Source organism: Melospiza melodia, chromosome 4 (genome assembly GCF_035770615.1).
Source record: "Melospiza melodia melodia isolate bMelMel2 chromosome 4, bMelMel2.pri, whole genome shotgun sequence".
NCBI classification, from domain to species: domain Eukaryota; kingdom Metazoa; phylum Chordata; class Aves; order Passeriformes; family Passerellidae; genus Melospiza; species Melospiza melodia.
In genome coordinates, this window is record NC_086197.1 from 95,915,165 (window position 1) to 95,927,633 (window position 12,469).

A 12,469-nucleotide genomic window follows, 5' to 3' on the forward strand; every position below is an offset into this window, starting at 1 on the left:
GATCTATATTATAAAGATAAGGGAGTGCTCAAGGACAGCAACAAAGAGTACACACTTCACCTGTCAAGCAATTAAGGGATTACTCCTACTAGAAACTTCAAATGAGACAAGTGATGAAGTTACAGTGATTGCTTAAGAAAAAAAAGTCTAAATTTACCAATTTGTCTATTGGTTTAGGCTGGGATAGGATTAATTTTCTTCATATCAACCCCTATGGTGCAGCATTTTGGATTTTTAACCCAAACAGTGCTGATTACACAGCAGTTTGAGCTGTTGCTGAGCTGGGCCCACACAATGTTGAGATTTGTCTTTCTCACTGTGCAAAGCAGCCTCAGGACAGCTGAGCCCAGCTGAGCAAAGGGATGTTCCTTAGCAAGGGTGGTGTCCTCACAGCTGGGGAAAGCAGGAAGGGAGGGCATTCACTGTCTCTCTTCCCAAGTAACACAAAGCTCCATAATGAACCCTTGTTTCCCTGGGAATGGCTCTACCCCTGCCTGCCCATGGGAGGTGGTGAATGAATTCCTTATTTTGCTTTGCTTGTGTGTAAAGCAGCTTTTACTTTACCTATAAACTGTCTTCCCAACCCATGGGTTTTCTCATTTTGGCCCTTCCAGCCCTCTTCCCATCCAGCTGGGGGAGAGCAGGCAATCAGCTCTGTGGAGCTGAGCTGCTGTCCAGGATGAGCCCACAGCAGTGTGCAAATAAAATCCCAGCTAGGAGTTTGTGCTTCCTTAACCTACCAGTCTAGAAAAATGGCACACAGCATGAACTTCTGCTACAGATTTTGTGCCAGGAAATCCTAGTCTAGAGATAAATAATTGCATTCTCTATAACAATTCCTTGGTGATTCCTTATAAAATGTTGTTGTGCTTTGTTCACAGCCAAGAGAATCAGACTGCTGCTCACCATTGCTTTTTATAACACTAGATCTCTTTTTGGCTTGATCCTCTGGCACACCATAGATTTCTATCTGCACCGTGGGGTCAGCTTTGTTGGTCTTTGACATGGCACTGGGTGGTAACTGATGGCCACTGATCAGCTGGAAAATTAAAGTTATATTGAAATAACTGAATGAACTATTCACAGCCATATAGTAACCATAATAGAAATACCTTTCATAAGAAATTATTTTAAGGATATACCAGCCATAAACTGATGTATTAAAGACATATTAAATACAATGGAATCAATAATATGGATTTCATCTAACTTAATTTGTTGATAAATTTTTAGAAATATTGTGGTATATATTTATATAATATATATATTAGGATATATTCATATATATATAGGAACATTCATATATTTAGGAACATTTTTAATTAAATCAGATTGCTCCAAGCCCAGTCCAAACTGACCTAAAATGGTTATAGAGATGGGACACATACAGCCTCTCTGGGCTGCCTGTGCCAGTGTTTCACCACCCTCTTTATAAATAAAAAAATATATAAATAATTAAATATATAAATATATATGTGAATAATAAATATATAATATATATGTCACTAACTATATATATGTATATATATATATTAAACTGATACCATATTTTAAATGATATTTTTCAGGGGTTTTTACTCAATAGCTGCACATAAAAATTCTATTTTGTAACCATGCAAAATAATAACATTGGAGGAATCAGTCTACAGTGATTTTTACATTTTCTACTATCAAGATCATGAATTCCAGTCTGTGGGGAGTGGATCAGCATCAAGACCCACGGTGACATCTGCACTGTGCTACAGGGTGTGTAGCAGACTCCCTCACCTGTGCCTCATGTCTCACACAGTAACACAAAAACTCCTCATTTAGTGAGCTTCCTGATGTTTTTCTCCTTAATTTAGTTAGCTACCTGGAAATTTTGTCTCAGACTGCCCTGTAATCTGGCACCCAGCCTAAGAAAGGACTTCTGAAAGTCACAACTTTGTCTGCTTTCTATCTATATTTCAGGACACCTAGGAAAGAGTAAACATCTGTGCAGTAATCAGCTTTTTAGAAATCAGTGTATGAAATGTCTTGGGAGAGATCTACAAGCCTGAAAACACAGCTGCAAGATATGACCCCTGATCCTGGTCTCAGGACTAAGCATCATAAGAGTTTCTTATTCCCCTGTCAACCGCCCAAACAATCAAAACCCACAAATTCCAGCTTTTGCTTAGGTATTTTCTGTAACACCTTGCTCAAAGAGAAGTTATAGTCTGAAATATTTGAGCCTTGGCAAACACTGATGTCCTTTCTTCCTAGTGAATAGCTACAGCCTTCACCAGAAAGCTTTGCAATCCCTGATGGGCTGCCCACTGGGAACCTGGGAGATTCCTTGCCATGTCCTGAGTGCTTTTGGCAAGGCATGAGCCATTGCTAGAGCCAGCATTTCCCCTGGGGTGGGAAAAGACTGAGTTCTTTTGAGCACACTAGGACCCAAATACATAAATCCAATCCATGTTTGAGATCCAAGGTGCTGCAGAGACATAAAAATTGTTAGGCTGAGAAGACTCTTTATGAAGCACCTTGAATATCTCTGTGCTTCAAAAGCTCCATGCCTCTTGATGGGAATTGTGGCATATCAGGTTGAGGATAATGAATTCAGTAAAATCAGGCCCTATGTGACTTTTCTGTACTTTATTCATTCATTCTGAGAGATTTGTCCCATGGATGTTTTATATCTTTGCTTTTTGTTAAATCATTTGTCCATTCATCCAGTTAGTAACTTTTCCAGCAGAAGCTGCTTTTCCTTTGACTCCTGCTCCCAATTCCTTTTGCCTTCAACCACCATTTCCTGGTTTTTGCTGCTGAGAATGAATGGGGCTCTCTGTGCCCTTCAGTGCCTCAGCCAGTGGGATGCCACTGCTGCTCTACCAGCCTGTAGTCTCAGTCTAAAGTCCTCAGTCTAAAACACTGCCTTTCTCTTCTCCAGCTCCTTCCAAGCTCAGACACTTCCTTTGCACTGACAATGATTTTTTTCTGTCTCCTGCATTACAATTCAGGGTTTCTCCTCATCCTAATTCCAGCTTCATCCAAATTAGGGCTAAAATAAGTGATGCATTTGCCTGGCTGCCTGAAATCATCCAGCAATGTCTTTTCACAATTGGTATGCTCACTGTCAGAACACTAAAATGTTCTTGATTAGGTGTGTGCATTATGTAAGTATTTTATAATTGTCACTAACTATTGCTTTATCTCCACTATTTATTAGTCTGAAAGAAACAAAATAGCAATTACACACTAATTATATGCTAATTAAATAGCATTTATGCCAGTGGTATTCTGTGTATTCAGAAATATTACTTTTTCATTGGGAAAAGGGAGTTTTCTAATTAGTGAACAATTATAAAATCTACTTTATCTCAAAAAAAAAGGGCTTTTCGAACCATTTATTTGTAAATGACATGTATTTCTAGTATTTTTGGGACGTAAATCACATTATAATTTGGGAGAAGTAGAAATAATTCAAAGACTTATTAATTCATTCCTCCTTTCACACTTATTTATACCATTTTAGGATTATAAATAATCTTTAATATATGCATAGGAAGATAATGAGACTTAAAAAAAGCCTAAAGCTTCCTATCTTATCTTTAAATTTTCCATTTCTCAATTAGCATAATAATAGTACACATGGTATTATTGATATTGAAAGAAATAACACCCAAAGTGCACATTTGATTTCTGTGTTTTCAGCTCAGTTTCCACAAGCACAATTAACTGGTCCATTTGTCAGCTCCATTATTTATATTTCTTTATACAGCATACTGAAAAATCATGTATTTTTACAGACTCTTAGAGGCTCTGAACTCTTACATATTTTTAGCAAACATAAGTGAGATACAGACTGGAAAGTATCCAAGCAGTAGTTGATACTATATGAGAGTTTTACCTTTCTTGTTGAAAATATTAATTCCCAACAAACAGGAATGAGAATAAAATGGAAAAAAAAATAGGTTACAATTGCATCTGAACTACATAATATTTGTTTTCCCATTTTTATGGAACCAAGCAACACTTCAGTAACCTTACCCTTATTGACAGAGACATTGGTTTGCTGTGTGCTCCCACATTTCGGGGTGTGAATGTGGTATTGCGATCCCTCAGGAATGCAGGTTTCAGCACATAGCCACAACCACCATTGTCCAGGAATTTTCCATCTTGCAATTCCATGAATGGGCCCGGTGTTTGGAAGTTTAGGGCCACTGGAAAATTAGAACAATATTGATTTTAGTGAATTAGGTTTGATAACATTTTATAAAACAAATATTTTTAAAAAAGCAAATGAGCTTAAGGTATCTATATCTCTCAATTCATATGTAAGATCCTGCTATTTCCCTTAAATTAAGTGATACTCAATTGCTGGAATCTGAAATGTAAGGAATTCTCAGTAAGCCAAAGCTTAGAATTAAACACAGGATTCTATTTGAGATCTTGGAAAAAGTTTCCAAATTTAAGTTCCAGAAGAGAGAATGTGGATTTATAGTTTAAAGCAGAAACACATCAAATTAAGAAGAAGAAAGTTTAGAGTTTTAGAGTTTAAGATATAGAAAAAATAAAAGTCGTTACAGAGGTAAACAAGGAGTTTAGAATGCTTACAGTTTAGTACTGTAAGTTTATATGTCATAACATGATTGGCTAAGAAAGCTTACAGCTTACACTTTAACATGAGTCCATAAGATGAAATATTTAAGGATTAGGTCAAAAACATAAATATCTTTATTAACAGTGGTTATTAACAGTGGTTTATTAATCAATAAATCCTTAAAAGTTCTTATAACTAGGAGTCTTGTAACCTTCTAAACCATAAAGATGTGAGCTGAACTCACCCTTCCTATTTATGTAGACGATAAGAAAAATAAATCACATGAAAACAACTCAGAAATTCCATCTCTAACTCATTCAAAATCCCTTCAAAAATCCCCATACTCATACACCCATAATTATTTGTGCACAAAAGCAGCACACTATTTACAACTGCACCCCATTTTAAGAATTACCCTATAGATATTTTTACATTGCTCTATCTGTTTTCCCTTTTCTTTCTAAATTAGACCTAGGAGAATATGAAATGAGAGATCCTTTTTCTCCCTAAAACCTGAATTCACATCCTAGTTTCTCTAGAGCAGCAAGACCCTGCCCTCCAAAGCTGCTAACAAAGTTCTGGTGCAGAAGTCAAAACCACAGGATTGTATCCAACCTTAGTTATGGTGCAGAATTCATCAAAAAAACATCTCACCCAGAAGATTAAGAAGCTTTAGTTTACTGTTAGAACACCCAGTGAAAATGCAATAGAAGTTTATAGAACTAGAAGCAATTTAAAGTGTTCTTAAATTTATGTGAGCACACATTTTCTTGGAGTTTAATCCTCCAGTACTGGTGATTATTGCAAAAATACGCCTGACAGATTTTCCTTTCCTTGGCAGTTCAAAACATTTTTGGTATGCTGCAGTACCAATAATAAAATATCACATTTCTCATCAACAGGATATTGTAATTCATGAGATAAAGCCAACATTGAAATAGACCTGTTTAATGAAATTTTCCCCTATTCCAGTACATTGGAGCTTCCTGTCACGTTCAAAATAGAAAATGCAGAAGTCAAATCAGCAGTGAATGATGGCATTATGAACCTGTGACATGTGTTAAACAGACAGTGATAAGAAGTCATTTACTTAAACTGGTGGTTTGGTAGGAATGAAAAAAGAAGACTTTAAGCAGTTCAAGTGACTCCTCATAATAATTCATGAAGAGGACATTATTACCTGTTCCTATGAGATAATATGAATGTATTGAATCAACGTTTGACATAATGCAAAAATCCTTATCGCAGGAGGAAAACACACAGAATTGTTTTCATGCAAAAATTATTTGTTCCTTCATTGCTCTGATGATCCTTTTAAAATGTTTTGTAACAAATAACACAAACAGGAATGAAGCAGCTGGTACAATGGACCTGATATTTGCACTACACGTGTTTTTTGGTAGGGTTACTTCTGAAGAGCTCGGGCCTGGCTCCATAGCCTCAAAACCAATTAATGGGTGGAATATATGAAGTGCTCCCAGAGTGCATCAGCTATTTAATCTGACAGGAATCCCATCTGTGCTAGTAAAGATTGCTCTGCATCATGAACCAATATGCAGCAAGTAGGAGCAACTGGAAACTCTGTCTAGAAAAACCCCAAACAAACAAAAAAAAATGTGAAACAGCAAAACACAACATGCAGTCCCACTTGGAACTAAGTGTTAATGTAGATGCAGACATGATTTTATATTAACATACACAGGAAATCTGTTTTAACTTTAACAACAGAATTGAAACTTCACAGTGTTCATATTGCCCTTTGCACACCATTGCCTTTTTTAAACAGGGTAAGTATTTTCTTGGTATGGTTTTGGCAGTAATTCACAATTTGCTTTTCATGATCAGCACATCATCCAGAAACAGCCCCAGATTTGGTGCTCTATGATGCTTGTCATATTTTAATACACTGAATCAAGCTGTGCAGAGGATGCTACAAGAGCTGCAAACCCTGAGGCCCCTGGAAGTCTGAACCACAGATAACCCAGGACCTCTCAGTCCTCAGGTGATTCCTGTGCCACACTTTCAGAATATGTGGGTTTAAAAGTGCAACTGAAATTAGGCACATTGAACAGTCAGCTTCAAATAGCAGCTTCTACATGATGAACCAAATTACATGATTGCACATAATGAGACTACTGCTAAATTTACCAAGCTTTATAGGCGACTAAGCTGGAAAATCTGATGTAACAACAGCAACAAGAAAATGAGAATACTTTATATTTTATCATATTAGGAAAATTACTTTTGCAACACAAGTGAAGAGCAATGTTATTATGGGTTCATATCTTCAAACATCAGCGCTGTGTTTTCACTTAATTTAATTTGACCTTAGAATAAGTTAAAAAACATATGGAACAGTAGTTTTCATTTACCTGCTGGTTTCTTTGCGTTGCAAGTTTTAAGGTGATTAAGCAAATGTGAGATTTTGTGTCATATTCTCTGAGATGGAAACCTCTACTAAAACTGTTCACAGGGTTCATAGCTGCTTGGGGCCTCCCAGGGCACTGCTTTATGGTGCATTGATGCACAGTTTTTCTTTTTAATCAGGTGCAGTTATAGCCCTAACACTTCTTGAAAAATGGCAAGGATCATAAACCAAAAGCTATGCCTAGCAGCATGGGCTGAGCAACATCTTTCTGCAAACAACCCTGAATTTCTACCCAGTGTTTCATTTTAGCTTTGCTGAATTCAAGAGCAGAACTGTCAATAACATCCTTTGTACTGTTGTTTTATGAAACAATATAAATTTAATGCATGTATGAAGAGAGATTTAAACTGACAGTTTCTTTTGGAAATGAGTCTAAATGAGCTTGCAGTGAAACCATCTGAGCAGTACATAATCTCAATGTATGGTTTTCATGGGGAAGTAAAGGCATCTTTAACACTGTGTACATTAAACTTTTTCCTTAGTCCTTTCATTAAGCACCAAAAGCCTTTAATATTGACTCAAAATCAAAGCAGAACAGCAAAACCTGGGCTTGAGGAACGACCTGAGCAAAGGAATTCCTCAGTGTGACTCCTGCACCTGAAATGGATTTAAGTATTCCTAGAACCACGAGGCTAAGTCCCCTTCAGATCAGAGTATTCCATAATCAAATCATCTTGCAAAGCACCAAAGCTGCCATGGTTGTGCCAGTAAGCCCCAGGGGTAAATAACTTCATAGAGCAAATAACTTATATAGTAAATAACTTATATAACTTCATAGAGCAAATGGAAGGTAGGAAATAGCCCAGCTCCAAAAAAGATGAGCCATTCCATAATACACAGAGCAGTACTATTTTTGACCCCAAAACTCTGTATCACAAGCAGTTATCTGAAGTCAGTCCCATAACCAAGTGCAGAACTAAAGACATTCTAAATATTCATATACAGCACCTTTCATAAGCACCACAAGACATAATTGATTTATAATCTAAAAGCAAAAGCTTTTTAAAACCAAATGAGCACTGTGAATATGATTTTAGGGCAGCTGAGAAAAACTGCACATCCTTTGTCTGTTATCCTGCCTCTTATTAATAGTCCTAGTGGAACTTTTAAAATGTATTTTTTTATCTTTTGTTCTTTGCTTCCTGGTTCTATTACCTATATTACAACCATAAGGTTTAATGTATTTTCCCATTCAAATGGGAAGATTTTAAAATGGATAAGGACACATTTATCACCAATTTTTCTTAAAATGAGTTTCTTAATTGCATTTTATGCCATTTAAAAATGCATCTCAAAGTGTATGAATTTTATGCCATTTCAAAAAATACCATATGCAAAAAGCACTCAGTGCTTTCTATCTCCATGATTCACCTCACTCATTTGAATCTAAAGAGATTTAATAGATCACACTTTTATCAGCCTTGTTGCCTTCCTCTCAGCTCTTTCCAATTGTCTGTGTTCTTAAAGTGGGCCACTCACAATGAATGCAACAAAAAAATCTATGCCTTAGATATTCAAAATCAGAACTGAATTGCACACAGCCTGGGAAATCCTATTGAAAACAGGCCTGTATCCCAAAGGTCTGGAGTGCTGCCATTGGCCATGAGATGATCAATGTGCTTGGATTTGAGGACACTGCATTTCATTCCACATCAGCACTCCAGGCTGGCATGGGCTGTCTAGGCTTTCTTCTCACATGCAGGTCACAGCTGCACCCAATCCATCACTGCCCAAATTTACAGAAATATCTCAGGAGTCCAAGAAAGATAGAACAAGACTATTTGACTGTTTACAAGGGCATGACAGGACAAGGGGGAAGGTCTTCAATGTGAAAGAGAGTAAACCTGTAAATAGGTGAGACCCACACAAACTTTATGAACAAGGACTTTGGTCTACCTGACCAAATATAAAGAAAAAACCCATTTTTTTCCTACATATATATATATATATACTATTGGTTCCCTTACAAGCTTCTATGGACAGGATAAATTTTGGCATACAAAATCTCATCTCTCTTCCTGGCAAAAAAAAATCAATCAGTCAAACTGTTATTTTTTTCCCTCCCCTAACAGACTCCAAATTTTATTAAGCTTAATGATAATTCCTGGCTTTATTTTTCACCTACACATTTTGAAATGGTTGTTTTTATTCTACAGAAAATTGATTTATGAATGACTTACAATGTGAGGGAGGAAGAGGGACTGCTCTTCTGAGAACTGAATAAATGCAGAACTGTGACATAATATGCTTATAATGTTTTTTTTAATTGTCTTTGGGCCAATTTAATACTGTGGCTCCAAAGATACTGTCAAAAGAAATGTGAAGAATTCAGTCATACACTTCATAATTGCTGACATTGTTCCTACTTAATTACAAGTGGTTCTACTGGAAAAAAAGATGTCAGGTGATTGAGTCATCCATTGTCCCAGCATATCTGCGAAGGGTTTAAGTAGGGATCCTCTCTTGTGAGGTTCTCATGGGAAAAGTACGTAAAGTATTTCTGATAAATTATCAAGTCTAAAAATCTAAATTGATTTTTGCTATTTAATTAATGTATCAGTCTGAAAGTCACACTTTAGTGTAAGGCTGAGCATCTTTTGACTGTCATTTGACCAATTTTACACCTGAAATTTTTCCAATTTTTAAAAAATTATTTAACTTGTGATTCTTGGCAGAACAGTGAATATTATCAACTTCCCTTCCTGTTTTAGTCTGAATCACTGACAGATTTTAGAACAAGATCTGCAAGGACTTCAGAAACAATTGCGTTCCTGCAATTTTTTCCCCCCCATCTTCTTTTAAAATTTATTAGACTCCACATGAATTATTTACTACTCTATTGGTTGTCTGCACTGAAGACAGCTGGAAAAACTGATAAAATGGAATTTCAATGTTTCTTTGCTTTTAAGTGAAGTCCCGGTATCTATTCCACACACCAAAAACTGCCTAAAAAGAATCAGGCTACAGAGTAGCCCAAGAGCTTTTTCATAAACCTGGCAGCAGGCACATTTCTGCAGAAGAAACATGAAACCTTCATCCAAAACAGCTCCTAACCTTGGGAACCATTCCAAAGGAAAGTTGAGTGCATTTGGGGAGCTTCATATGTAGAATCATATTGTCCCACCCATCTTGTAGAGGTCTACACTTGAATTAGCTGCACCACTTCACTCTTAGTGGGGATCAAATCAATGAAGTTCAAGGGACAACATTAAAAAAAAAGATTTCTCTAGTTTTTCACTTCCCAAGGAGGTACTTTTGGGCTATTAAAGCCAATAGAAGGCAGCAATAATATAGTTATTGACACAGCACCCAAGCAGGGTCAGATTTGAGCCATTTTGATTTGCACAGGTGAGGCATACCAAAATTGTTGCTAACTTTTCCCTTGGTTGCTTCAGAGATTGAAATCAGAACTGGTTAGAGAGCTCTTTATCCCTCCTCTTTTCATATTTTGTCATATTTTTGCGCACAAGACTGAGCCACAAAACAGATGTGAAAAAAACTGCCAAGCTGCATTTCAGTGTCACAGGCCAAGACAAAACCTACAGTAAGAAAAAACCCATCATCCAAGTACAATTTTCACAGCAGCATATAAATTTCATGCACACTCCAAAAAGCACATATAGGATCTTCTGAAACAAAATTCTGTACCTACCACACCATGGCTTTCTCCTGTAACTTATGACATGTTTTGGTCATTCCTGTAGAGTGCTTTGATACATTTATAACATTTCCTACTGCATGGAAATGCCATATTCAAAAGGATAATTAAGTCTTTTTTTTATTTTCACTGAGGCTCTCTTTTGTTTCAGATTTTTTGTTGTTTTTCTCAATTGATATAAAACAACTGCCTTCAGTTTATTTAAATAACTGCCCTGAATTTTCTTCCCCTGCATAAATCTTCCCGTTTAATTTTATTTACTAAAGAAAAAGGAGACATGGATACACCAAACCAGTTCTTTCCAGTGTCTCACTGCAGCTGTATGCAGAAGGCATACTAATTTTCACAGACTATGAAAAGTGGGGTTGGTTTTTTTTTCACAAAACCTCCTGTTCTTATGAGTCTCCATTTTCAGAGAACAGACAGGGAGTGCACAGCGATATCCAAAAGCTATTTTGTGGAAACTCTGTACTTTTCAGTGAGCTTTTTAACTTGTCTTCCTCTGGAAATTAGGTTTACACAATTACATGTCCCATCCTCAGCCCCAACAAATCTTGAGCCTGTTGGACCATTTCATCCTGCTTTAGCTGAGTGCCAGCCTGCTCCAAGTTAATATGTTCCAAGCAATTTAGAGAAAATTGCTGGCAAGGTACAGGAGAGAGACTGTTTTGGGTCCATCACTAAAGGGAAGTGAAGGAATAACTCAATTCTCATAATTACAGGATGCAGAGGCCTGGCAGGCAGTATTATATGTTAGGTTTGAACAAAACCTAATACATTTTCTTTGCCCAGCCAGAAGAAGTTATGGATGTTAAAGGAACTTGAAGGCAAACTTGCAGGTGTGGGGAGGAGAAGGGAGGTAAGGAGGGGAATAGGTGGCATAGGGGAAACCTGAGAGTCCTTTGAAGAGTTTTAGGGAAGTGGCAGAAGGGATCTGGAGGGATCACTTCTGTGCATGGGGTGTAAAATACAAAGGCAGAGTGTGTATGTCTGTCCCATGTCTCTATAATTCACACACGCAAAAAGTGTGTGAATTATAGAGACATGGGACAGACATAAAAAATCAAAACTGTGTTAAATCAGTGGAAGGACATCAGCAGAATGTTCACTGATACACTCACTCTGGGAGTTGCATTGTGGAGAGCAGCTGTAGTTCTGCCAAACACTTATCTGAAGCAGATTAGGGAATTAAGAATAGATCTAACATGGCTTGGAAATTATATATGTGGAGAATTTGTTTTAATCAGCCTATTCCCATGTGAAAAATGGAGGGGGTTTTGAGTGAAGATGCAAATGAAGTGACCAAGAGAGCAGATCTAACCACTTCCTACATATTTTTCATTCTTCCAGGAAGGGGCCCAAACTCCCTATGCACCAGAAGTCATATGTTTTGCATACTAATGTTTAGAATGACTTCTCATTAAAGTATACTCTGAGTAAACAATCAGTATAGTAATCTTGAAAGACTTCAGCCCTGTCTGTGATCTAACAAATGGATATTCTTTCAAAGATAAGTGTGCAGATTTACAGGCCAGAAAGCAAACTAGTAAATTGCAGCATGATAAAACTGGGAGATTAATTCCATTTGAAATTAAGGACCTCTGGCTGGTTGTTCCTCTAAGCATGGAACAAACTTACTAGTTTTTTAATGGCAGTATGGAGTGTAGATAGCAATGATAGCATACAGAGAGTGCAGCACCTCAGTCAATAATCCAGAAATTACACTAAGTGTGGATGAACCACAAGGACAGAACATAATCAAACCAATTTCACACAGTGTGGTAATGAGAAGATACTTGGATAGCCCAGCCCAAGT

General features: G+C 37.0%; 1 protein-coding gene across 1 annotated transcript in view; it reads right to left on the minus strand.

Moving 5' to 3' along the window:
* The window catches only part of PLCZ1 (phospholipase C zeta 1), a 45,534-nt gene that overhangs the window by 4,175 nt on the left and 28,890 nt on the right, over positions 1 to 12,469 (minus strand). The window contains exons 10-11 of the mRNA XM_063155892.1: positions 4,015 to 4,187; positions 907 to 1,039 (exon numbers count right to left, since the gene is read on the minus strand). Coding sequence (XP_063011962.1) covers positions 907 to 1,039; positions 4,015 to 4,187 — 306 coding nt within the window. The remainder of the gene's footprint in view (positions 1 to 906; positions 1,040 to 4,014; positions 4,188 to 12,469) is intronic.